General features: G+C 53.3%; 1 protein-coding gene across 1 annotated transcript; it reads left to right on the forward strand.

The window, feature by feature from the left end:
- Nucleotides 1–449: 449 nt before the first annotated feature.
- Nucleotides 450–27,321, forward strand: LOC131205291 (uncharacterized). Its single transcript, XM_058197330.1, has 3 exons — nt 450–1,257; nt 26,729–26,889; nt 27,262–27,321. Exons 1-3 carry the CDS (start codon nt 450–452, stop codon nt 27,319–27,321), a joined length of 1,029 nt encoding a protein of 342 aa, XP_058053313.1.
- The last annotated feature ends 662 nt before the right edge of the window (nt 27,322–27,983 follow it).

Raw genomic sequence — 27,983 nt, forward strand, 5'->3', positions numbered from 1 at the left:
TCCCCCCCGGGCTAGCCGAGAGAGAGAGAGCGAGCGTTGAAGGTGAGAGAGAGAGAGGGAGGAAACATAAACCGTCCGTCGGCCTTACCTTGATCGCCTTTCGCCCATCGCCAGCGCAACGAACAATACGACACGGCACCTGAGAAACCTGTTGAATACCACACAGGTGTCCACCCGTCGTCGAAGCAGGCCTTTCGCCCCAAGGAACTCTAATCACCGGATCACCGGGTTGCCCGCGGGGCGCGCGAAACGCGGAAACGGACACTATTGTTAGAACTCACGCGCACACGCCTCGCTTCGAGAGAGAGAGAGAGAGCGCGGGAGAGAGTGAAACAGAAAAACACAGAAGTAATTGAACCTTCGGAATCGGAGTCGGAGTCCGGAGTCAGAGTTGGAGCAACACGTCCGAGTCCGGTGCGGCTAGAGTGTGCGTGTTGCAGAAGTGAAAAATGATCCGAGCACTGCTGCCGGTCCTGGCGTACCTGAGCCTGCTCCCGGCGAGTTCGTACTCGCTGCACATGGCACGCGATGCCTACATCAAACCGCCACCACCGCCGCCCCCCGCCAACCAGCTGCTGGACGAGCTGGACGACATGTCGGAGTTGCTGGCGGCCGAGAACCGGGTGGACCTGATGCGGCCAGCCACCGGTGTGCTGCTGTCCGCCGGGCGCACAATGCTGGGACCGGCGCACCAGAAGCATGGCGGTGCCCCGAGTTCCGGTGGCAGCAACGGGGGGTCTGCAACCGTGGTCAGCGGCCATCACCAGCGACAGATGGGGCCCGGCAACAACAACCTGATGGTGACGAGCAACGAGCTGCCAGAACTGAGCCCTCCACCGGCGCACCTACCCGCGGCCATGGTGCTGCGCCACGGTCCGATCGGTCCACTGGTTGGTCAGCCACCGCGCGGCCTACAGGAACTGTTCGGAGTGCAGACCAACTTCGATATCCGGGCCGCGCAGCAGCAGCAACAGCAGCTTGGCTCCAGTTCCTCCTCCAGTATGGACGATCGGGATGAAGACGACGGTGGTGGTGGCCCCGCTGCTGGAGGAGGCGAAGAGGACGACGGAGTGGCTCCGGCGGGGGCCGCACCGTCGACCAACAGCAAGCGAGCATCACCGACCGGCGGCCGGAACAAGATGATGGCCGACTCGGGCCAAGAGTCTGGCAGTATGCCCTCCCTGCCGCACGGTGTCGCCAACCAGATGATGCTGCGCAGTACCCGTGGCCAGCGCCAGTACGACGTGCCGCAGATCGGTAAGTGGTGGCAGAGGTGTAACGTCGTTTATCTTCTTTTTAAGGGTCGCACAAAGTTGTTACACCGGCGAATGATATCTTGACGGATGCTGGCCACCGGACACCTGGGTGGTCATCAGTCACTTTCACCGGGGCGCAAAACTTTTGCCGTGATTTCCGGTGCCGTGCGAAGATTCGCCCAAAGAAAATTCAATTTAGCCCAACTTTGGTGACTGCGGAATGAAAATTCCAAAAATCCCCGTGCTTCCCCGTGGACCGGGGATAAGTAAATTCTTCCCCGCCAAGGGGGGGGGGGGGGGGGCGGTGGGGTTGGGCCAATTTATCATCCGTGCTCGGGCTCGCTCCGGGTTGCATCCAACAAGTGCTCCTCGCTTGACCGACCGAAAGTGCCATCCGACGAGGACGATGATGGTCGTCGTCGCTTGGCTGGCTGGAAATTAAATCAAATTGCTCACTAAAAATGGTTACGACAATCAAATCAACGGGAATGCACCACCATCCTTCATGTGCGCCTCCGCGATACAGGTGCCTCGGACGGGGCAGTCGGCCGCCCGCTAGTTCTTGGCACAAATCCGAGCTAATCCAGGGATTGCTGCCGCGCGCCGTGTCTTCTACGTGCGCAAATCCGGCGACGAGTGGAGAACCTATTTTTTATTCCACGACAAGAGCGCGACTCTGACACCGAAGACGGCCGCTGGCGTCTGTGACGAAACAGTTGCCCAGGCACGTCCACTTCTCGAACTCCACCGTGGGATTAGCCACGCCACGGACGAGACGACCACCGTGTGGGTGCTGCCAAAGAAGGTTGCCGGAAAAAATGGCCAATTCGAGAGAGAGAGAGAGAGAGAGAGAGAGAGAAAGAGCGAGACACGAATTGTCGAATAAAAAAGCTCATCGTCCCTGGGCTGATCTGGGGGCCGCCGATCCGCGTAGGAGTCGCTTGCGAGGTGACATTTTATTTCCACATTTAATGATCCCGCGAGCACAGAGGCCATTGATGGCCATTCGGTCTCGCTCTCTCGTTCCCTCTCGCTTGTCGGAGTGTTATTGGCACGTTCTCTCTCTCTCTCTCTCTCTCGCTCCGTAACTGGAAACGGGTTATATTTTCTAATACCCGTGACCGTGCCGGGACGGAAAAGCTCCACGGTATTTGCCACGGGTACCCGATTTGGTGCCGGAACACATAATAAAATAGCATCCAGGCCGGGAGCTAACGACTTTCACTTCAACTCCGCTGCTCCGGCGGCTCTACAGGTAAAGGCTGGGTCACCCGGGACGTGCTGTGACGGCCGCCAGGTTGCCATGCATTTCAATGAACAGTACGCGGGTTTGACGTGTTCTGCGTCGGCTTTGAAGCCCCGCCACGAAAGTCACGTTACGTGACAGGATCTACGATCTTGTCGAAGTTGCGAGCGAGGGCCACGGGAACGACGACATCGCTTTCTAAGCCGCCTGAAAATGCTTTTTCATCAATTTCGAACGGCAAATTGCTGCCAAACGGATATGGAAAAACACGAACACGGAACCGCTCAGCTTTTGATATAAAAATGATGATTTGGGTTCCGTGTTGGGTCCCACCGGTTCCAGTGCCATTGTTGCGGTCGCCACGAACGAGAGAGAGAGAGAGAGAGAGGGAATCGGCTTCATCCGAACCACCGGAAGCGGATTAACTCCGGCGGTGGGCTTTTGGGGTGCCATTTCAAACACACCGTTCTTCGTGGAAAACACCTTTCGGATCAGACACATTTCGTGGAAAACTTTTCATGTTTTGGACGCGCCCCGCTCGGTCGGCGACTTGAAGATCCGGTCCGGAGCTAACACAATGGGTCTATTTCGGTGCAGGACATCGAATCGCCCATGTCCACAGAGGGCGAGAGAGAGAGAGCATTGCTCCGGTCCGGTTCGGGGGGTGACTCCTCAGATCCACAGATCCGGTCCGATCGGGACCACAAGTTCGCAGCGGTCTACAGAAGCAGGGCAGTAAATTGACAATTTACGTTAATGACGATGGCACCCCGTTGCGCTGGTTGCTCAAACATATCATCTTTCGATGACAAGGTCCTGGCGCGGCCAGTCGAAGTCTTGGGGCTGATCTTCATATCCACCGCTGTAATGGTCGGACAATCGGGTCTGGAATATGCTGCCACCGGAAACCGTCCTCATGGTGGCAGTAACACATGGTACAGACGGAAAGAAACAATAAAACGGTTGCCCCCGGCGGGAGGAATTGACCGGGGTTGAAGTGAGGGACACACGAACGGGGCTCACCTGTTGCGCAATACCGACTACCGACTGTCGGTCGGTCACTTGTCACTCTCTCTCGCACGGAACGGACTCCCCGAGTGCTCATCCTTAATTTGCCGCCGAGTGGGATGTGGCGGACGAGTCTTTTATCGGAATTTGCGCTCGAAATTCCGGGAACCGCATCGCCGTCAGGCTCAGCGGTACGTGTGCTTGTAAGTGGCCACGCATTCGAATCGTGTGCTCGTAGAGCTCGTAGGGCCACCTTTCGATTACTGGTGGAACTCGGGACGGTGGCCACACGGAAACCCTTGGGTTGCGCTAGACTCGGGCGAATGGAAAATTATTTATTCTTCGATTTTCATTATCTTCGCCGGGTCTGGGTCTGGGTCGACTGCAGCGGGTTCTGATTGGCCTTCTCGGGCACAACTTTCGCACACTCACTGCATAATTCCAAGGAATCGACTACCGAGGCGAACCGACGTCTAATTTATGCTGCGGAGCGAACTATCCGAGACGGAGCCACCGCGGATGCCGTTTGGCGTGCGATGCAAAGCATAATCCTCTTATTGGCTCGTTTACATAATACTGCGACGCGCTCTCTCTCTCTCTCTCTCTCTCTCTCTCGCTCCGGCGTTGCGGATCGTTGTCTATCGATTTGGTGGAAGGAACTTTGCTCTAGCGCCAAAACCCGCGCAAACTATTGATCCACCGAATCGCCGCAGCGAGGAGTTACAGTTTGCACCACAAAGTTTGCGCCCGAAAGAGAAATCCTCTGGAGTCCCGAAGGAGTCCAGGCATCCACCGAACTGCACAGTGGGAGAATTCGCGACGGAATTCCCACGCCACGGCGGGCTGGCACTAAGTGGCCCCCAACACTCTTAACGGTCATCAACACCCGGAATTATGATCTCGAATAACGGCACCATCACGCAGCGCAGCGTGGCGGCACATTAGGACGTCCCTTCGTTCCCTTCGTGGCAGGACTGAAACCGGACCACCCGTTGGTATTAGGCCGACGTCGCTTGTCATCATCAGCGGTTAAGCAAATTACGGCCGGAGATTAGTCGGAACAATGAACAGACTGTGCGAGAGAGAATGAGAGAGCGAGAGCGAGCGGCCCATGGTGGGGCCGGAAACCCCGTTTGGATGCTGCCGGCAATCGAATTAGGTGATGGAGTGGAGCGATTGGCGCGATAGAAAAAGAGAGCCGACGTCAGACGTCAGCGTCTTGCGGGTACGGATATTGCGATTAAAATCCATTACGATCGTAATTTACGAGATGATACGCATTGGAAATGAAAGCGATTTATGAAAGCTTTTAAGAGCCTTACAGAGTGCCCCGGCGCGGTGTCCGCCGTGATCACGACACGACCCGTGAAGGCGATTTTCTTCTCCACGGGTAAATTAGATTCCTATCGCGAAGGGCCTGCTTTTTTGGGTGCCCAAGGTCGACGCCGCAGTCGCTCGGCCGAGATAGGACGGCCGAGGCCGTGGCAGCAGGGACTGTGTTCGTATCAATCTTAATTAAAATATTAACTTCTTAATCCTCGCCCGGCTCAGGATCGATCTGAGGGATACACGGGCCACAATCTAGTGTCCCGTGCGGTGTCAGGGCTCACTTTGTCTCCCCGCTATGGCTTCCTTTTCGCTCTGGGGCTCTGGCCTTTCTTGATTGATTTCTTCATTCCTGATTCGACGTAATTCGGTTTAAAATGTTGCCATTACCATTTTTTTCCCTTCCGACCCTGGATTCGGGGTTCGGTCACAGGAATGGTCACAGAAAATCACCCTCCAGGTTCCCTCTGGAATTAAGGTGCAAAGGTTAATTAGAAGTGCGAGCAGGACCTTTGGTGGCTTTTTCCAGGACGGATCCGAAAACAGACGGTCCCGAGCCTCGGGCCCCGGGGGCCAGACCGAAGAGATGGACAATGGAAGGCGTTATTTGACACCGACCACACTGATGTCCTTTTTTTCGGGGTGCGCCCTCTTCCTTCCCCAAGAGAACCACCGGCTGGTGTGTCTCGGAGGCCGGACGGTCGCCGGGGTGCTGTTTTCTTAGTAATGTGGACAAACGGAGGCGTTAATGTCTAGGCGCGGGCGCGCTCTGGCCTCTGTGTGTCCGGAGGCACATTCGTTCATTTCTTTATCCCCGATCCTGATGTGACGGGGCAAATCTTCCCACGGACAGCAGGGACACGGATACACAGGCGGAGAGCACGATAAAACTCGCACAAGTGGCCGGTCGGACATTAGCGCGGCTTCGGTGGCTTCGACAGCTTCCTGGGAGGTGGAAATTTATGGCCCACGCCCGCTTTCATTAGCCCGGAACGGAACGGGAGAAAATGTCGGGCACCGCAGAGCCAAGCAAAGCTTCGGCCTCGGCTTAATCTCGTGTCCTGATGACACCCAAGATGATTGGCGGCAACGGCCAGTGGAGCGAGTGATAGTAACCGCAAGGCGACATGATGCTAATGAAAACGATACCGACCCACGGTCGATTTTCGGTGAAACCGGGACAGATTCCTGTCACCACGCACACATGCAGCCGTGTTCCGGTTGAACAAATTTGGGGACCGTTCGGGTTGGGTTACCGTTCGGGGTGTGACATTTTGGTGACATTTGCATTCCGGGCCGAGGCACTCTTTGATTAGAGATGACGTTGCCATGCACGACTGGGCCGAAAGCACGGGGAGATCAACCAACCGAAGTGGCAGAGCGTGACAGCACGAGAAGGGCTTGTCTTTCGAACGTTTCACTATGGTAACTACGTGCCGAGGCAAGGTAGATGAAGGATGACAGTTGGTTCGTCGATTGCTCTGACCGGACAGTGACTGCTGAGATTGACGGTGATGGAATGTGAGATTTTTGCAACTTTCTTAAATCAAAACAAACTTACATGGACGCATCAATTCTAGCACGAAAAGTACGTATTTGATGAGTTTACTTTCTCCGAGGGTTTGCATCAAGACAATCTAGCACCGGCTACGTCTTAACTGAGAAGGCTCTCGCCACGCCGCGGTAGGCTGGTCATGTCATAAATCAGCCCGCAAAGTGCACCCTTGCGGAATCGTATACCCTTATTAACCGAACAGCCAGAGAGAGCCAGAAACGAACGGACGGACGGAATCTTTTGGCATCTCTTGGCTCGCGCGTATCGACTAGCGAAGGGATTTAAAACGCCCACAAGCCGCCTCCCTTAACTGCCGACTGTCAATTTATGGCCCTCACTCACAATCGCTGATAGATTCATGTGTGCTTCCGACGCCCCGCTGAGACCACCAAACCGAGTGCCAACTTCAAAATGGCCCTCGCTGGTCTGGTATAAAATGGTACTTAAAATTATTATTACACGAGTGCCTCCCCGGGCGCGGGGCGGGCTTACACAAACGGGAACGGCCAAAATGTTGGCCGCCACCGATGCTTCCTGAGGCCGACCAATTTATCATCTCGCTACGAAAAAGCCCAGGCCAGCCAGCCAGTTGCATCACTCACATGCAGCGGGCACCCCGTGATGTGATGCGTTTGCGTGGGATGTGGCCATAAAATTTGGCCCCAACAATAATGCAACAGCCAGCATAGATGGGGGCGGCGTCGGTGGCCCGAGTGCCATTTCGCCAAACGCGCCCCGAGCCAGAGCAGATTCGCGTCGCGTCGGAAGCGGTCCATCATAAGAATGTCTTGTGGAGCTCACCCCTCGGCCCAACACCAACGCCCCGACCATACGGATTGCCAAATCCGGGAAGTGCCTGCGATAAACTACCATCCAACCACCCCCCGGGGGTGGAAATAAGAAAACGGAATATGCTGCAAAGGAGGGCAGTTTGTCAATTGCAGTGCACTTTTCGCCGTTTCGCCCACACACCAGCCACCCGCTCCGACCAGGCGGGTGGGCGGATTGCAATTTGTCGCAAACAACGCGCCCACCGCCTCCTGTCGGCCACATTCTGCCTCGAGACACCGCCGCGGGTGGGGTGGGTTTTGTATAAAATATCAATAATTTCGTCTGCGGCTTTCCAGGCCCGGGATTCCGGTCTCCAGCAGAAAGTAGTCTCCAGCTCCATTGGCTGGCGGCTAAACTGTGGCCCATTGATTCAAGAATCAACCCCTGCCCCCCCCCCCGTCGGCGATTGGACAAAACCCGGCGAAGGAGTCGGACGCGAGGCGAAAGGACGATCCCGAGGCGCGCGGGGAACCTGAGCACTCTTGATGGCGGAGCGAGCCAGATTCTTTTCAGCCCCGTGTCGGCAGTGTGAGTGTGTGTGCGGTTTAGGTGCACTTTCTGCCAACCACACATACACACACTCATGCGTGAAAGGAATCGATGCGCCGTCAAAGTGTCTCGAAACCCGAGAACCCGAGACCCGAAACACTGCCCGCTCAGGGAGAAAGTCCTGCCGAAACTGCTTTCGAGAAGCAGCAGAGCTCGAGGATAGCTAAGCTGGGGGTCTTTCGTGTATGTGTGCGTGTCGAAAGAATCTAAACGAGCACCCCTTCCCACGCCGGTCACTTCCGGTTCCACAGACCCACGCAGCCAGCCACCTGCGACGACTCGATATTCGACTCTTTCCCCGAACTCTGAGTGTGTGCATTTTTGTGTAAATGTGCGCTAATGCTTGTATGTATGTGTGCGTGCGGGAGGAGTACACGCAAGTGCATAACAACTTCTTGGCGCGACTTGCACCAGCAGGAATGGGCCCGGGACCATTTCATCGTTCATTGCCCCCGGGAAAACGGCACGGCACTAGCTATCGACATTTATATCGATTGTCTCGCTCGCTGGGTCCATTCTGCTTCAGTCAATTATCCTCCCCGAGTGTGGGTCCTTTTTGTGCGAATTTCTACACCCTGGGCGCATGGCTTCATTTTGCTCGATATAATTTAGTATACTAAAAAAGAATGTAGATTTAGTACAATTTTAGTACAAACAATCAAAAAGGCGCTGAAGCATGCTACTAGGATCTCTCAGCGAGATTCCGTGGTTTGCGAATCGGTTCAACCGGTTCGGGGGTGCACACATTCAGTGTGGACTGTAAAGCATGGTCCACTTAGAATCGGGAACAATTGAATTAGCTCTATCTCGGGCTTGGTTTGACTTAGGAAACATGTCAAGGTGTCAAATTGAAGGTATTTTATTGTTACTTTAAGAGAAAAAAAAAATTAATTAATTTTGTTGGTCGTCGGATGAAATCGCGAACTTTCTGTGGATTACGTGCCATAATTTTCTGCACAATCTTCATCACAACTTTCTGGCGCGTGTTTTAGCGACTAGGTTTTGCTTAAGTGTCCTGTTTGGATGCTTACATGGAAGAAAAGAACTTCTTCGTAGATGGATCCTCTGTACAGTACTTCTGCTGGAATGATATATTTTTTGGCAATATCCCGAACCGAAAGTCCAAAATTTTCCATCATTGATCTCAAAACCTTCCCGTTGAGCTGCCGGTCGTATGTCTACTCTGAATCTTTTGATCTACGGTATCGGGTTCCCGGAAATGGTAAAGCGAATTGATTTGGCAAATTTTTGTGTTTTGATATTTTTAAAGCAGACAACGTGGCGTTCTCGACGTGAGTGTGCAGAATTATTATCGTAAGTCGAATATTTACTAAAGATATTACTAATCCACACATTTGAAATACGAACACGAGAGGCGCTACTAGAAAGCATACAATTGTTCCCGATTCCAATTGGACCATGTTTTATTAAATAAAACGCGTCCAGGGCCATGTGAACCCCCTGAAGGAAGACCTTTAGATAGCGCTTTCATGTATCGACACGAAGACAGTTCGAATGTGCTCGAATAAATCAAATTTCGTCCCTCGGGGCCCGCAACCACTTGTCGGGGATGTGATGAGACCGAACACTCAGCTCCATGCCCCGGGTTCCACTGTTTTATTTTAATTTCCCAAACACGCCCAGTTCGCCTCGTAGTTTTCCACACGCGTCAATAATCGGCGCCCCTTCCGAAACGAGCGGCCCCTTCCGAAACGATGACGTAACGGCCCCAGCCGGGCGGGCCTCGGTCTCGGTCTCGGTGATGGACCGAATTTGAATAAAAATGCGATTGGCGGCAATCGATCGGCGAAATCGAATGCAGTAAAATTAGGACCATCCCTCTGATGGCCACCCTGATTTCACGTTGGAATTTCCCCGGCCCGACCCGTGGACCGAAACAAGGGCGAAGCTCGAAGTGAGGTACGGAGGTCGAAATGCCAATTAAGTGGGTTGTGGAGCCGTCCGTGGATGCGTCCGTGATCCGGTCTGGCGTGTGTGTCGAAATGCATTTATGTGTCCATGGACCCATGGGCGTCCTCGCCGCCTGCTGACAGCGCGGCCAAAAGTGAGCAGACAGTTGCCGTGTCATATCAATTGCTTCATTTTTTGCTTCAACGCATCCAATCAAAGCTTTTGGTGGACGTGAGGGGCCAACCGTTGTCCGTTCGGTACACTCGCCATTCGACTCCCCGATCCTGCCAGGTTGGCCCGTTGTTTATGATGTATAATCAGTTAGGTGGGAAGCAACATCGTTCCTGCCAACAAAAACCCGTAAGCCCCGTAGAAGAGCCCGGATCCGGAAACGGACACACCACAATAGAGGGATTGTTTTCACAACATTATCATGCGCGGCCCAACTTGTCTCTCCACGAGGATCTCGCGGGTGCGAAGGTTCACCTCCGACGGTTCCATTTCTGTGGAACTCCCGGGGTCGCGGGTTCGCTGGTATTCGACACGTGCCCGGCGGCCAATCCAGTAGCGGTCCCTCGGTGGATGGAACGCACACGATAACCTGCCCGTGAAACATAATATTTGCAAAGTTGTGGTGTGGCTGCTTATGGCCACCACCAGTTTTCCAGCGATTCTGATGATGAAATAAATATTTATAGTGAGCTCGGGCCGGCACGGGGCTAGCAGCGCTAGTCGAGTGAACGCTTCGCATTCGCTTCGATTCGCTCCCCGACCGAATGCGTTGTTTGAGGAGGGGCCAAAGGATGAGGTAACCACCGCCCGGCGTTCCAGCTACCATTCGATCGTCCAACGCCCCGGAAGTTCCCGGAACTGGAGAATGGTAATTCAGGGGAATGATAGTTGCCCGCGGGACCGCGTATCGATTGTCGGCGAAATCGGACATCGGACGCGGGGGCTGGGAGATCCCAAGACTGGGACGGAATCGTAGGGCCAATTTAAGAACCCAGTTTCAAGGTTGCCCAACTTGACTAAAAATAGTCTTCACCTAAGGCCTAATGGATGACACCGCGTGGTATTACTGCGAGGCTAATGAGGCCGTTGTCGCCGGTCCAGGGTATTGCATTACAGCCCGCGCAGCGCAATTGCTTGTCGTTAAGCGTGTCCCACGTCAGACGGGGCTATCATGGCACGTTCCGGTTCCGTTCCGTCCGCGCTCCGCGGGAGCTCAATAATTCCTGTGGCCAGTGTGGACGTGACAGGATTATTTTACATTCGAGGACGGTCCGAAATTGCGGTGTCCTGTAAGTCCAGAGTTCCGGTGGTGCAGCCTAGCGCTGCAGGTCATCGCTCACGTGGGCCACAGCGTCGGAATGTGGCCGGAACGCCGCCTTACTGCGCCTTGCTGCGGTCCGTCACGTCCACAGACCGTTGATTGGCTACTGGATGGACACGAACGTGCGGTCGCTTGCGGTTTGCGGTCCGGCTCCTGGAGACCTGGAGAGTTGTCACCGAGCAGGAAGGACTCCGACGAAACCGACGACGTTCCGGTACTGGATGCAAGTGATTGATTTAACGACCAGTTGCTAACGGCCCGATATGATACGAGAAACGAACCTAAAGCGTTTCGTCGGACGGTCTGGATCGGAACTTCTGATACGAATTTTATCACCAGTAACTTTTGAATTGACAGTTGCCGTTTGTACTAAAACTATCGGTACGATGACCACAGGACCACGGCCTACTGTTAATACCTCAAAATGTTTATAATGTTAACGAATGTTGCACGACGTGATTTAACCCGATTCCGACACCCAATCCACTCGCACGCGTCCTGACCACCGGCACTGTGAGCCGGAACTGACAGCGCAACAATCAAATTCTAATTTCACGCCTCAATTAGTTGGGTCGGCGCAGTGGTTGACTGGGTTCCGGTTGAATGGCCCTCCAAGCCATCCTGTCCCGGCTTGGCCTTTCGGAGTCGGATCGGTCGAACCATTTGACATTATGACGAGCTTCGAACCGAGGGCCGAACTTTTCCAATTCTTCGCGGAGGTGGCAAATTTCGGCCAAAGTTCGCCATCGTCGTCGCCTGGCGCTAAATTGGGTACTAAAGGTTTGGACCTTTCCGGTCCAAAATTGTAACTTTCTACGGCATCCCGTGTGCGTGCCATCAAATACTTGAAATCCCCGAAAGATAATTATGCTTACGGTTAATACGGTCCAATGTCCGGCCGTGAAAAACCTGTAGAGTGAATATCATTAGCATATGGTAGCCGTGGGCAAGTCTTTCGTGAAAGTTTCCGTGACCCTCCTGAGCTACGGCGCTACCGGGCTGGAGGCTCTGACCCAATGATAGTCGACGAGGCGATGAAAATGTGCACCATTATCATGTGTATAGTAATCGTATTAATGTGTTCCCCTCACACACAAGGACACACACGCAGGGACACATTCTTCAAAGGACCAGAGCCGCTCTCTGGGCGCTCCGTGTGGGCGCTTCGATTCTGGTGTGTGGTGGGCGATGATATGGTCACGAACTCCCGTCTTCGTCGTCGTCGTCGTCGTCGTTGCCGTTGTCGTTTACTCCCGGCACGTGGACACTCGCCCGCCCCAGCTTGATCCCCCCGGGCCCGGGGTCCACTAGACTAGATTAGAACATTTTCACTGCCACTGCCGCCGCATGTATGTATGTATGTCAGTCAATCATGTTAGCGTGTCAGTTCGTTGGTCAACGTGATAAATGAGCAGCTTGATGAATAATTTATCACTGCGTGCGTGCCGCCATCGCCACAGGCAGCGCGCGCGCGCGCGTCACCCGGCGTCACAAAAGTCCCGGCCTCAGCTCCCGGGGCTTGGAGCTTGGAGCTCTGCACACAACATAGCGGAACGTTTTTACGTCGGGGTTCCGGGGAAAAGGACCTCCCCGGCTTGGTCAACAAAATGCCAAAGGCCCAACCGCGAGTGATCTCGCTCTCGCCAAGCCAGGCTCTGGTGTGGCCTCCGACATTAATTAGTTCATTAGCGTATGATTTTTGAGACCAAACTTTTAAGCTGCCCCCGGTGGCAATGTAACTGCCCCTATACCATCGCCACTAATTCAGTGAGCTCTGGGTGCCATGTTCGGACCTCGGACGCCCGACGCTAAAATGCCATTGCAAAATTGCATAAACTCTTCCCCCCGGTGGTTCCCGGAACTGTGTAGGCCGAGTCGGATTAATCGGATTTCCGGTGCACTGCGCGCCGGGATGGACGTATGAATTATGACCGTAAAGGCTAATACGGCAATAAAAGCGCAATAAACGCTACTAAAACGCTCCGGCACAGAGTGTGGGTCGTCGGTTCAAATGTCAAAAGGTAAACCATCCAATCAAACACTACCTCCGACTACCACCCAATCCGATTCGATCCGATCCGGAGCGTCGTCCATTCATCACTGCAGCTTGAAGTTGTGTCAAAATAGAGTGTCCGGAACCGGAACACTGGTGGTTTCGGACTCCGAGTTTTCATGATGCAGATAGAATTTAGATTGCGAATTGAACTGTTCGGCCATTCGGGCAGGGTTTTCGGTAATCTATCATAAATGCATGCGAGCAACAGTTAGAAAAGGGGTGGCCCAACCCGCCCGACATCCAATTCCATTATCAAGCTACAAAGTTTGCTCCAAACAAAGACACACTCACGTCCTGGAAATGCCGGACACCGGACCGGGCTGGACCTGGCCGGACCGGATGCTGTGCTGTGCTGTCCACAATGTGCAATATTTATCCAACACAGTAACTCGGTTCTGTAATCGAATTCTCGTGATCACACCTCCGGGGTTGCCCGGCCACCCGGGCTGCAGCGGCTCAGCAGCAGCTCATCAGGAGGCGGCCGATGTAGGTTAACAAGGCACGTAATGAATACGAATGTTTAGCTAAATGATTAAATTGCTTGGAGCCGGCGAGAGAAATTAGGCTAATGTGTACAGAGAGAGAGAGAGAGCGCGCGATTGTGTCCGTCCGTCCGTGTTTCGATTGCGGAGTTTGTTAGGCTGTATTAATTCTAAATTAAATTGAAACGTCCGAAACAAGGGCCACATATTACTTCACCGATGGCTTTTGGTTCGGCGATAAATCACTGCTCACTCGGGGTCCGGATTCGGGTCCGGGCCACCTGAGAGCACGTCACACGCCCGGCGCAACGAAGACTGAGAAGAGACTCTGGGCTGGGTCCTCTAAAAATAACCGAGGCCTGCCAGGCCTGCCGACGCCGACGGCTGGAGTAACAACGGTTGATGATGATGCTGACGATGACGGCGGCAACGGCGGGCCTAAATCATTGCCACGAAATTCGAAACAACCCTCCACCCGGGTTTGGGGCGAGGTACCGAGAATAGCTCCGAGGGACCGAGCTCCCGAGTCGGTAGACTTTTTGCCATCATTTATTATTTGCAACGGAGAAGGTTACACCTCCTTCTAGAGTCTTGCCATAGAGGATCCGATTTCGGTATTACTTCACTCCTTTCTTGAGCGTTGACTTGACTCGGGTCGCCGTGTCTACTGCGATCAGAGCGAGCGCGTGTTGCGCTGTTGCCGGTTGCCGCTGTCGACATGCTTTGATGGCCAAACGTCAAATTTCTGTCATCACATAACAGAGGGTGGTCTTAAGAGTTCCTGACTCGACAAAGATGTAAAACAGATTTCTGAATTTTATTTGCATTTTGTAATCCCTACAAACATCCTCCAGCTCTTCATTTGACGTAAAAGGAGTCGTTTGGGGCTGCTGATCTGGATCCGTGCTTTTTCGCCTTGGTCTGCTATCGCCCTCTACTTAAATCGGAGGTCCTCTAGCATTGTTCGGTGAACTTTGGCGATGTTTTCATCGGTTGTTGCAGTTTTGGGACATCTCGAACTTCATGTTGAGGTCGAAACCATATCAAGCGACCCTCGTGCTTGAATGAATAAAAGGTGTGACTGTCCAAAATTGGTCCAACTTCAACTTGGCGCATTTTTTTTCATGTCGCAAGTAAACTGGAAGTATCGTCTTCAACCGTGTAACAAGCTAAAAAACGGACTGGTCTGGCGAGCTACAAGAAAGTAGTGACTCCAAAAATTTTCTGCGTAGTACAGGATGGTGACTTTAAACAGCTTCCTGGACAGGAGTACTATGGCAACTGGAAGAGAAAAGGTGGCAGAGATTTGCAAGAACAGAAATTTGCAAAGAAATATCTCGTATGGCAGGCTATGTGTTCCAGGAACCAGGAACTTTATGTTCGAGAGTGTCCTAAATAAACGTCTGTTGCCTTTCCTACAAAAGCACGAAGGTTCTCTTCTGTTTTGGCCACATTTAGCCTCTTGTCATTATGGGAAAAAGGCCATGGAGCGACCAAAGGCCAAGCGGAACCTCAAAAAGACTCGTAAAACAATTGTCACGGAGATGGAATTCAAATCAAACTCTGGCGTTCTGCAGTGAAGAAAGCGACCAAGAGAACGATACAAGAGTTGATGAAAGGAGTAAAACGAAAGGTCCGGTAATTCGCATTCCATAAGAGGGAGGGTTGAGTGATATTTTTTACATATTTTGTATGAAATGAGCTTTAGAAACAAAACATTATTTGATTTTTTAATGAAATGTTTAACTGATTTACGGTTCTTTACCAATGTTTGACAGTCACTACCTTGTAAAGCAACGCAACATTGCGATAAACACATTATCAACCACCAACGGATGTGTACTGCTTCTTGAAGGCCAAGAACACTGTTCAATCAGATTGAAATAAAATTTCCGGGGCATTCCGAAGCCTGGAGAAATCTGGCGGAAGACCCTGCGGCAAGCCAATAAAACTTTGAGTGCAACTCTGACGACGATTACGGATACTTGCGCTATTTGTGAGCGCAATTTCCCGCGTCACCAATCGGGTGGCCATCATTTATGCATCGTTGTTTGTTCCGGACCGATGGTGGTTCAGGGACATCCAGCGGAGATGACTTTTGTTGTACTGCCGCTGGCCTGGCCGCATCATCTGCCTTTTGTGTTGCGTATTAAAATGTTGCACCTTTTGCGATTGCGATAATGAAAATGCGCCGTATTTCCTTCGAACGGTGCAGTAAAAGGGACAGGATTTCGATCTCCGCTCGAATCAGGATGGCAATTTGCGTATCCGCACGAGAAAAAAGTGCCGTTCATTTCCTCTGCTCATTGTTCCAACCCTTATGGGGGGCACACCACACCACCACGCTGTTTTTCTCCAGTCAAACCGCGCTCTTTTGCGTCATTGCCCAGCCCAGGACCGGCGGCCATTGTGTCCGGCGGGTGGTGGGTGGATCTGAATTTCCCATCCCATCGCGAACATGGCCATCGTGTTTTCGAGCAGCCGATTAGTTACCGTGGTAGGGTCGCTCAAGTGGCCAACAATTAAGATAAGCTTGTTGTAATTTTCCAGTCCCTTACCTTGCAACCATCCGGCGAAAATTCGGAAAAGCTCGCCCCCCGACGCCGCCCGGGCCAAGACCGACGCTAAAGAGAATCCTGAGTTCAATTGTAATTAAAATTATAAACACGTCAAACTAACGAACCAAAAAAGCGGCCCGAAGGCCCCCGGTGTCTTGCCGCCGTGTGGTTTATGGTAATTTGAAGCGGGAACAAAAATTGACCGCCTCCCGGAGCCACTAAACTATCGTGGCGTGGCGTGGCGTGTGACGTAAAACACGGCACGAAAGCCCCAGGAAAACTTGGCCCATGAAACACTTGTTGCCCGCACTGTCTTCCAGTGCCCGCGCGGGCGGGGGGGCCCGCTCCAGTGCGGACAGGACACTCTTGACCTTGCCGTAATTCTAATTAAACTTTCCCGTCAGCAGCGGCAGCGGCCCGTTTTGCGCCGTGGCGAATTAGAAAGACGCCCGGGTAAAAATAGCCCACACAATGGCCCGACAAGAAGGTTGAAGAAACGCGAAGTCTTCGATGCGGTCTCCACCCACCGGGCGGGAGGGCGCCGGATTAAACCCCTTGCGGAAAATGGCTCAAACCGGGCGGGTCGTTCTAAAACAAAGAAGCCTTCGGTCGGTTCATAGGTCGGTATCTTCTCCTTGGGTGGGGTGCGTGCCTTATCGGGGTCTAAGGGACGGCACATCAAGACACGGGCTCGGGACGGGCTCGGAATCACAACGAGCTGCGAGGGGTCCATTACGGTGCCGGGGTCCGAGAGCGAGCCCGCTCTGACGTCAGCAAAAGGCGCGAGGGCACGCCACACGCCACGCGGTACCGTTTGAGTCAGATCATTTATTTATTCACCCAACTCTGCCGTGACTTGCCCGGGTGGCCGGGGCAGTTAATGAAAGGCCCGGGTTGCAGGTGGCCCAGTTAGCTAGCACTAAAAAAAGAAAAACCCAAAGAAAATCGTCGCCATTCGGCCGGCGGTTCGGACCTCCGGACGAAAGGGATACTCTCAGCCCATCCCATCGTCCTGCCGGTCCTGTCGGTTCTCGGGCTCGGGCTGGCAAAAATCAGAGCGTCACCGAGGCCGATGCGTGATGCGCAATTCGCAGGTCACGCCCGGCGAGAACTCTCTTGGGGGGTCAATGCCGACCATAGATCCCGCCGACCGGCGGTGAGTGAGTAAAGTTTTGCCGACAACGGCGTAAAAACAAGTACATAAAATCTATTTCGAGACCCCCCCGTTCCGACGGCCGACGAGGACCTTTCGGACCTGGCGGGGTGCCCCGAATTATCCTCGTGAGCCATTGCTGTGGCCGGGTTGGCGGATCAGTTACTTGGTGAACCTGGGGGCCGTGGGAAGTTCAATAACGATGGTGCGGACGCCACCACTAGTTGAGCGAATCCTTTCCGAGCACTTTGCCCATTCGCCACCGGCCACCATTATTTGGTCTCGTCGAAAACAAACAACACGCTTTGCGGCGCATTTTCCGGGCCCTCTTTTGCCCTCGGTTCATAAAATCTCGGCTGTTGTTGAATTATAAGTCAAGCTGTGGCCCTCGACGCGGCGATGCAAATCTGGCGTGTCCGGGAAAAGCTACACCGTCGCGGCCACGCACACGCGGCCACGGTCTCTCTCTGTGTTTGTGTGGGGGCCAGAACCGAATCAATGCTTTCGCTGGTGAATACTTTATTCACGGCCCGCTTCTGGCTTCTGTCCTGCCCCTTCCTTGGGAAGGCCAAAAATAGAACCGAAACGAAAGTCCCGAGTCCTTCCCGAGCCAGAGCCGCCGAGTCTCGAGTTCTTGTTTGTGGCCGGACCATTCGCTCGTTCACTTTATCGCCCCGCGCCGCGTTTGGGCCGCATTTTTTCCCGAATTCCAAAGGTAAATCGTTCAATTGTCTTGCCCCGGAACGCGCTCCCTCTCTCTGCTTCTCTCTCTCTCTCTGTCTCTCGCTCGCTCGCTCGGTGTACCAGTACCAATTTCGTTTAATGGAGAGCCGTGTGAGCCACGGTGCCGTAATGCTACAACATAGTCGCCGCCATCGGGCTGCGGAGGTTTATTTTTAGCATCGGTGATGGGGATTTTTATGCGCCAGGATTGTTTTCGTTTTGTGGCACGGCATGGCACCCGCGGGGGGGTGATGCTCCCCGGTAGTGGAACCGATAACGAACCCCGCCGCCGCAAACGAAAACGGGGCCCATCGCGGTTTGTTTACCCCGTGTGCCGGTCCAGTGCGCGGCCGTTGTTTCGTTGGTTGGTTGGTTGGTGTGTCGTAAATAAAATTTCGCCAGCCGGCAAAAAAGGGGATTTTAATTGTTATCGATTGTGCCAAGGAACCATTGAGTCCCGTTGTGCTTCAATTGTTTCGTTTCGATTCCAATTTGGTGTTGGCCGTTTTATCGGAAACCGAATGCTAATGCATTGCATAGCTTTAGGCGCATTTAGAACACTTTTAGTACCTGAGTCTGTGCCTGAAGGTATGCAATGTGCGGTTCTTTCTGCACTGAATGCTCTGTTTGTGTCCTCCTTCGTATTTTGTGGGGAGCGTTCAAACAAACAAGAACGGAACCGGGAAAAGAGAATCAATTTTCGATTAAGGACGATTAACCCGGAATGTTGCGGACACTCCGACGAGCAATAATCGTAGCTGCAGGGTGCCTTGAACCAGTTTCAACCCGTTAATGACCCGGTGGGCTGCGGAGACATTTCCACATGAGTAATGGATTGTTTTAATCGTTTTAAAAACGGTTCACGGTCTGTCGGGTGCTACGAAGGACCTTCAAAAATGATTCAACCGCCACCACAGTGATCATTGCCAATCGAACTAGAATATTCAATTCGTAGAAAGAATGTTCACACTTCGCACTCGGCACCCGGAACCTTTGCCGACTGGTTCCAGTTGCAGCCGGAGCTCTGCAAGAACCGAGAGACAGCTCCAGGGCTCAAAGGCTCAAAGTGGCCGGTACCAGGAACTGGCCCCGGCCACTCTTTCATGCGCACACGGCATCCGCACAAGCACAATTACATCGATTTATTAAATTTTCCACCCAGCCAGCTTGCCAGCCAGCCGGATGCGACTTCGTTTAACCGGCGAGCGCCGGCACCACCGGAACGGGACACTGCAATTTTTGCCTCACGAAGCTGAACGTGACCAGGGCACGGGCGTCCCGACGCTGGTCGTGTTGCTCGTTGCTTCGAGCTTTTCCATTTTTTTAGTCACAATCAATTTTGCTCTAACCGGAGCCCACGGTCCGGGACTGACGGAGCCAACGTAACCGGAGCTGCATCTTCTGGCTTCTGGGTGCGCGCCCACCGTCGCTCGTCGCTGGCCCTCTACGTTACTGTCTTGCCACAGGTCCACACAAAAATAACGGCCGAGCGAACGGAGCGAAAAATGGTGACTCTACGCAACGCAACGGGATGCGGGTGAAGGATGCGGGCTGTGCCGCCGGGACTGACACTTGACCTTCTCTCGTGAGGTTGATGAAAATTTATCGATGAACGGTAAGGGACTGCTGCTGCTGCTGCGAAGGTGTCGTCGACAAGGGAACCAGGGGGCCGATTCGAGGAACCTGACGCACGCATGCGGATACACACCGCACACACTCTTTTAAGTGCTGTCCTGCCAGCAAACAGGTGTCTCCCGGCCGATCGATGGGACGGGCGATGAACACGTGCCACAGGGAAATGGACGTCCTGGGCCCTGTTCGCTCGCTACGGATCAACGCGCACCGAGCAACAACCAGCGAGCGAGCGAAAACAATGGTTTCATCAATCGGAAAATTGGTTGCCTGGAAAATGGGGACAGCTCGTCGGATCGTCGACGCTCCAGGGACCATTTTTCGGCAGCTGCCGGCGAAAACTCGCCGGCAGTCCCCACTGACGATTTTGGGCCGACGCCCCGGCGAGCTCTCCCAGGTGGCTGCGGCCCGTAACCCGGCAGGACAATTTGAAAATTGGGCGGAAATACACACAAAAGTACGGTACACGAAATGTACACTAAATTGTTCGGTGTTCTACCAGAGGATGTTTGATAATTATATTCATTTGCTGGTGAGGTCAGCCTGTAGGCAGTGAGCTTCGTCGGTTCGTCCTGCAATTGGTCCAATAATAGGTTTCACTTCTTGGAACTCATAGCGGCCTCATAGCAGAGGCCACTTCGAGCTCGAGAGTAATGAGTTGTGTTGATCCAGTGAGAACGTAGAAGCTCCTTTTCGAAACTACGATACGACTCTTGGGACCTCTGTGGACCTCAAGTGCTCTCTCTTCGCTGTACAAGGGCTCCTATCCACTACTTCATTTGGTTATATAAAAACGGCTTAATATTTTTCGATGGTTGAACATTTATTTGAAAGGTTCCATTTTCTTATATAAAACAATGTTGGTCAAATGTCCCCCACGGATGGTTTAGCAGTAGCCCCTTCGATCAACCTAGTTTTGAATACATTTTCGACAATAGATGGTCCTATCTTGGCTATGGCAATATGAATTTTGGTCTTAAGGTCGCCAGTACTTGCTATTCCTAACCCCAAAAACGACAATTCTGCTTATTAACATATCCACTGAGAAAGAAATAAGCTTTTCACATATCGTACCGTTCAAGTTGAAGACCTATCACTTTGAAAATAAGTTTTGCATATTTTCCGTTTTTCTGTAACTAAAATTGTATTTTATACACAATTGTAATGATTGAATAATTGTTCAACAATCGAAAAAAATTAACCCGTTTTTGTTTTATGGCCAAAGGAAAAAGAGCTGTATTTTGGCTAAACTGACAACTGGCACCGGCAGATCGATCATAAACATGCTCCAACAGTTTCGAAACTTAGTTGTCACACTGTGTGGGCTCCCGTTTCACTTCTTATTCGCCCACCTGTTGTAATGCCAGTGCCAGTGGAGGCTCTTATTGACCCACGCTGTTATTCGCATTCGAATATCTCACTGTCCGAATGCATAAAACATTCCCAAAGCCACCAAACTTGGAACAAATAAATCCTGCGGTCCCGAGTAAGTAAGTTCCCGAGGAGCCCGTGGGCAATTTTTGACGGCCCACTCTGCTCAACTTTTCTCAAAACATACTTTTCTCAACAGCAAAACATGGGCCAGCGAAACAACAACACACATTAAAAGTCCGGCCACTTCCTTCACCTATCGAACGAAAGTAGCACGCGGTGGTGGCAAGGTGTTCCCTGCCCGTCTTTTCGCTTCGGATTGCATCCAGATTGTCACCGTAAACACAGTCCGCGATGCGGGGGAGATGCAATGACAGCGAGAGAGAGAGAGTTCGAAAACAAAAACTTTTAAATCTGTCACCGATGCACTGCACATATTTTCCCGCTTCCTTCCTTCCGCGCGCGCTCTGGCAGGCTGGCCGGGGGTCACACCGGTGGGGCCAATGTTTATGACAAACGGAATATCTACGAGACCGATCCCCGCCCGGGGGAGGGTCGCGACTGAAGCCTGTGTGGGTGGGGTGGCCGCTACAATAATAATTTCTCTTCACCACTCCGATTTGTGCGAGATGCTATCGGGCTCCATCCGCCGTTTCCGGCGCGGGAGGAGACACCAGGACTCCACCACGCGACGCGACTCGCCCGGTTGTGTATGTGTGTGCGCGTATATATTCCCACGAGGTCTTTGACTCTTGGCGCAAACCACGACGACGACGACGGCGAGGACGACACAAACAACCAGTCACCCGGAACACCCAAAAGTCACCTGCGCTCGGCTGGGCTACGAAGACTTCCTCCAAGGTAACCAAGCCAACGGGTGGGGGAGGGGTGCGGGGGTTGCCCCGAAACCCGGATCGGGGAGGACGACAAAAACCTGGCGCCCGGGATTCCGGGATAAAACCCCCGGCCCGGCGACGGAGACCACGACGCCGACGACGACGTGACTTCCGCGTTCGCGATTCCTCCTCCGGAATGACGGAATGGCGGTGGCTCCTGAAAGTTGTTACGCAAGCGACCACGCACACCACAAACACACACACACAGCCATACACGAGCGCGGCGAGAACGGATTCCCGGGATGGCTGCCAAGCCGGGGCCAAAGCAGAGGATGATGGGCGCTGGGCGCGATGAGCCGCTTTCGGGAATCAAACAGCGCGTTCGTCCAACGACGACGGCAAACGGTGACGACAAACGACCCCACGATGATGACGACAACGGTGTGGTGCGATGGAGAACGACCTCCCCCCATACCGGAGGACGGAAGGACGAAAAAAACGGATACAAAGACAACTTGCCAGCCCGAGCAGAGCCCGAGATTCGGCGGCGGGCGGGCGATGGCGGTGGCGGTGAAACAAAAATAGAACTATCAGTTTGCGGGAACGGAACTCGAAGGAGGAGGCGACCCCGGACGCACGGTCCGGATCTTGGCGCCACACGGTCCAGACAAATTGGGGTGGCTGCCGGGCGCGCGCTCCGGATGATGATGGGGCCGCCCCACCCGAACGGAACTCGGGTGTACCATTTGATTTGTATTCTTTCTCTCTCGCTCTCTCTCACTCGCTCCCGGGCACCCGGGCGCCGAGTACGATCCGCTGTACGCCCCCTCAACTCCCAGGACCGAAAGTGGCCAAAAGTGCGCGTTTGATACTATAATATCCCACCCTCGGTCTCGCTCTCTCCCGAGCGCGCCGGCTTTTCTTCTCTGTCGCTCCACCCACCCCCGGTGGGGGGGGAGTTTCCCGAGTTGAAACGTCACACACTGTCCGAGGAGGGGGGGGGCGGATGGCGGGTTCTTTGGTCGGGACAAATTGGTTACCATTCGGTTCGGTTCGGTTTGGGATTTTCCCGGTCCTGGAATTCTTTTTGTTTTTGGCCCGGCCCGATCCGGGACCTGCCACAGTGTGGTGGGTGGGAGTGAGCCGTTACTTGTCACAGCCCAACGCTGGTCGACGGACTGGCAAATCCTTGCCAGGGCTGCCCCACCTACGCGCGACCCCAAAAATGGGGAAAATTCGATTCTGGAAAATCGAAACTCCCCGGTCCGGCTCCCGTCGTCTTCGCGCGCCCCGGACGCGGGTGCGTGGCCGGACATTACGTGAACGACTTTTCTGGTTTCGGTTCCACTATTTATAGCCCTTCAATTGAAGGCTCTCTCTCTCTCTCGCTCGCTCTCGCTCCTCTGGAATCCTGTCGTCATCGTCGTCGTCGTTGCACTTTTGAAGTCGGACGCCGGTTTGGCGACCCCCGAACCGGTTGCGTTGGTTTCGCAGATAAATTTACAAGAATTGTCCAAGACCAAGCTAGAGACCAAGGGACCATTCTTCACCCGAAGGTGGAATGAATCATTCCAACTCGGGAGGTCGGAAGCCCACCAGACCACAAGTCTGGTGTACGTGAAATTGAGGATGAGTCGCCAAGATTGCGTCAGTCAGCGGCAGCTTCTGTGTGTGGGATGCGCTCCGATAGAACCATCACCCAGCAGAACTCCCGGGTTCTGGGTCGAAAATAAAGCGATATTTTTCATACGGCGACCGTGCGCCGTTCCGGCAAATGGGGATTGGCTTGCCGTTCAAAGTCAATTCCAGTTCCAGCCACCGATATGAATTAATTGACCGAAGCAACATTATCATTCCCGGGGTTTGTCTTCCATTGGAACTGATGGGCCTCGACACGAATCTGATGACGTCATCGCCGCCCCGTCAACCTCGGCACGTTCCAGCAATCAATCATGGCCGGTGCCGGTGTTTTATCAATAATGCAACACACGAATCAATTCGAATTCCCTCCGTTTCGTGGACAGATTGCGCTCCAAATCTGGTGTGGCACACGGAACGGGGCGCACCCTAGGGCGGCCCTCAAATCAATCAAAAAGGGTTGCCCTACGTTGCCGGTACACAGAGATCAAAGCAATCGGGCAATCGGTTTAGCCCAGGCCAGCGGGCAAATTAGCGAACTTTCTCGCGCGTTCACTGTAATTGCTCCAGTTCCGGTGCTTCTCCTGTTTTTTGCCCACTTCCGGTGTTCCCTGCTGTATGTGGCTGGTTGTTCACTTTTGTGAGAAGTAATTTAAAATTTTGTTCCGTGTTCGATTTGTGTTTCGTTTCCCAACAGCCTTCGGGGGGCGTCACAATACGGTTACACTGCGGCCACGTTAGCAACAGGCCAATTCGCAGGCAGGCAGCAAATAGCCGGAAGGAACTTTGTATCAATAAACAAGCGCAGGATCTTCGGGAGCGAAACGCGAAAAGTTCTCGGTTTTCCAGCAACCGCGCCTGGACTGCTGACTGTATGTTTTGACAGTAGTCACAGTTTGCTACGATGAAAACCGAATGCCGAAAGATGCCCGTTGCTATGGTTCCGGATCGGGCTCCACCACGATGGATGCTGCACCGAGAGAGCCCCGTGGATCGAGGACGGATGTCCGCGAAATAATTCCAAGTTTTTCGGTTCCTTTTTTTCTGTTGGTCAGACACATTTTGAAATGGTCTCAACTCAAGAAACGAAACCCGGAACGTCCGTCCTGTGCCGGTGCCGGCTTCCAGATAGAGACGTTATCGTCACACTTTAAAGACCCATAAAATCCCCTTCCCAGCCGCAAGCCGTAAACATGTTCCGTCCGCGTCCGCGTGACTCAGTGGATCTTCAGTGAACTCGGCGGACCGCTAGAGGATTCATCACATCGCGAACACAGCCCGCGAGAGGCAGAGAGAGAGAGAGAGCGAGAGCGAAAGAGCAAGCCATCCTGGCGTGACCATCCGCGAGGAAACCATAAATTTTCATAACAACTCCACGACGGTGACTGGGAACCGCTTTTTTGTCCCGGGGCTCCCGACCAGGATCTGGTTCCGCGTTGCCTACTCTGCGTTGTTTGCCTTGGACATCCCACGGCCAGCAGTCCAATCGAATGTGTAGAAAGCGAAACCGCGTGGCCCACGTCGAATAGTGCCGAGTTCGAGCGCCGATACCTGGTATTCCCGATACCCCGAGCTGCTGCCGCTGGTTGGTGGCTGGTTTTTCCTGTGCCGCAAAGTCCGGCAAGCACGTGCCGTGGGTTTTCCTCACGCATGCGCCATTGTTTCGCGGAAGGCAACGCGTGCGTGCCCCGCAGTTCTGATTTGGTCATTTTGCGCACTCCTTTCGTTTTATATGGTTCTAATTGTGCAACTTCAAAACAGGGGAGCGACAGAGAGAGAGAGAGAGCTGGATCCCTTCCTGGAAGTGGCCAGCTGAAAACCGACTGAGCAGCGGGCGGGTGGCTCAACTTTCTCGGAAATCAATTTCGGAGTCCTCCGAGGCATGGGAGGGCACCCGGGTTTGGGGTGGTCGCCGATGGTAATTGTGCGACATTATGTTTTAATTGCTTTCTTGCGTATAGCGCACACCCGCTCGGGGCTCCCAAAGTTTAGAGGGGACCGCCGCCCCACACGCTGACGGCGACGGCACGGATGATAAAACCCGGGACCGGAATTTATAGCCCCGGTGCCCATAATCCTGGGCCCTGGGACCCGTCGTCGTCGTCGCAATTTAATTCGCCCGGACCGAGGCGAATGTGTCAACAATGGTGCCAGCTAATACATTTATTGGACACGTTTCCTCGGGCCATCGTCGTCGCCGTCGTCGTCGTCGACGGGTGTGGAGGTGAATTCAAAATTCAAACCTCGGCACCCTGGATTGGGTGGCCCGGGCGTAAAAGTGAAATGGTGTGCGAAGATAAATGCACTGCGGATGCAGGAACTGGCACACGGAACGCAGTGGGATTTCTTTTTTGCGTTTCGTTTCGGATTCCAAAGGAAATGCAACACATGGCCAAGCTTGAAGGAAAAACACTGTCCGATTCGCCGAATGTCGAAAGTCGATAAATTATGCTTGCCGCTCCGCTCCATCAGCATCAGCCAGGGGTTTGGATGAGGAATTGATCAATTGACACGACCGGTATGTAGCGAGGCCTACCCACCTGCCGTGAGCACGTGACTCGCTGCTCGCTGCCCGAACGTCGAGCATGAATTATACGTATGATTGGCAACCTAAATACCCGAAGTAAATGTTGCGCACGGTGTTCGCCGAGAAAAGGGCACCGGGACAAGCCGCCAGCCTGCCAGGCAGGCAGGGTGGGTCGATTATGCATCGAGCTGAGCTGAATGCATGATTTTAGAGCATTATCTCTCTGGAGGATCGGGTCTCTGTCTTGCGTCGATGAAGTATGCAAATTGCCCCTGTCCTCCGGAGCAGACCGGAACATCCCGCATTGGCATTGGCGTCGTGTGCGTAGCGATAATATGGCTATTAAATTTTACATGTCCTGCGGCCTACGTCCGTCATTGGAACCGACTTTTCCCAGCCCGATTCCCGGGGACAGGGGTCTATTAAAAGCCCCGAGACCCGACAGCAAACCCGGCCCGGATCAATTGGGCCGAAACACTGGTTGACTGGAAGAAGTTATAATCATGGCCAAATATCCTTCTGTGGGGGTCCGCTGAAAACGCATGCGTATGTTAATTAAGGTGGAACTGCTAACAACAGGGCGGTCTTCGAATCGCGGAGCATCCTTGCTTACTGATTGAAAATTCAATCCACGAGCTCACCGGTATCCCTTCCGCCGATTTGCCACATCAATCACCTATCGCGAACAGCGTATAAAAAATAATGAGAAAAAACTCGATGTGCTTCTTGCTTTACAGAGTGTCCACCTGCGATGGATGGGATGGAGCGCTTCGCCTGCCCCACACCGGACCGGCAGGGCCGGTACCGGTGTATAGACGATCACGTGCTGTGCGATGGTTTCATCGACTGCCCCGAGGGCGAGGACGAGGACAGACAGGCGTGTATGTTCTACAAAACGGTGAGTACCGAGCACAGCGCACCCCGATAAGATGCCGGCCCGCCCCCCCTGGACCGAATGATTAATCTTTAGTTCTCTGACGCCACGTGCCACGATGGAGGCGCCTGGTGGCTCGTGGTTTTGATGTGTCTAACGACGGACGATGCTTCACTGTCGTTGGGCGATTTCAATTAAGCCATCCTTGGGCCATAAATCTGGATCATGGGCTTGGCTTCTTCAGTTCAATTTTTTTTTTCTTTTGTGGGGCCCAAATATTAGTGTTGTGGACTAACAATGCTAACATTTTCCGTTTCACCTTCTCCACCACTAATCTCTAACCCAGACCGCTAACACCCTTTCTCGTCTCGTACTTCTGCTCCTTCTCTATTACAGACAAAAGCACATCTCGATGTATTAGCGGACGCCTTATTGAGATGGGCCCGAGGCCGTTAAATTGTACAGAGTTCACTTACGCCCACCCCAACCCCACACTCCTACAGTGTGACCCGGGTGGCCCTACCCCCGATTACCTAGAGAAAGTGTATCAACGAACCGCGGAACACGGCAGAAGAAGAACAAACGCAGAACTCCCCGAGACACACAAGAGAGAGAGAGAGAGAGCGAGACAGAGAGCGAAAGAGAGAGCGAGAGAGAGAGAGAGAATGGGAAATATGCGAAAAAACACGCAATACACGCGCCAATACGCAATTGCATCGCCGAGAAACGCAAAGGACCCTGGACCGACCGTGACACAAAAGCCTGACAACAGCAAGACAGACAGACGCGAACGACACAGAGAGGAAGATAATACGCGAACAAGGCCCTAACACAAGAGTAGAGACCCGCGTGGCCCAGGTCTACCCAAAAAGGAGGGACCCTTAGGGGACCCTCGCTTAAGTGGAAGCTAAGTACGTGGTGGTGTAAAAATATATTTGAAAGCTGTACATAGAGAAGCGAGTGAACGCAGGAATGGAGGGCGGGGAGGCGAAGAGTTTGGGCACCGGAACCGGGGCTCTACTCTTGCCAATCGATTCTCCGGCGCACGGCGAACCCTGATACTCAGCCTGACTCAGCCTGCCTCAACTGTTGAGAACACAGGCCCAGGTGAACACAAC

The sequence above is a fragment of the Anopheles bellator genome, chromosome 1, assembly GCF_943735745.2.
Source record: "Anopheles bellator chromosome 1, idAnoBellAS_SP24_06.2, whole genome shotgun sequence".
In the NCBI taxonomy this organism is placed as follows: domain Eukaryota; kingdom Metazoa; phylum Arthropoda; class Insecta; order Diptera; family Culicidae; genus Anopheles; species Anopheles bellator.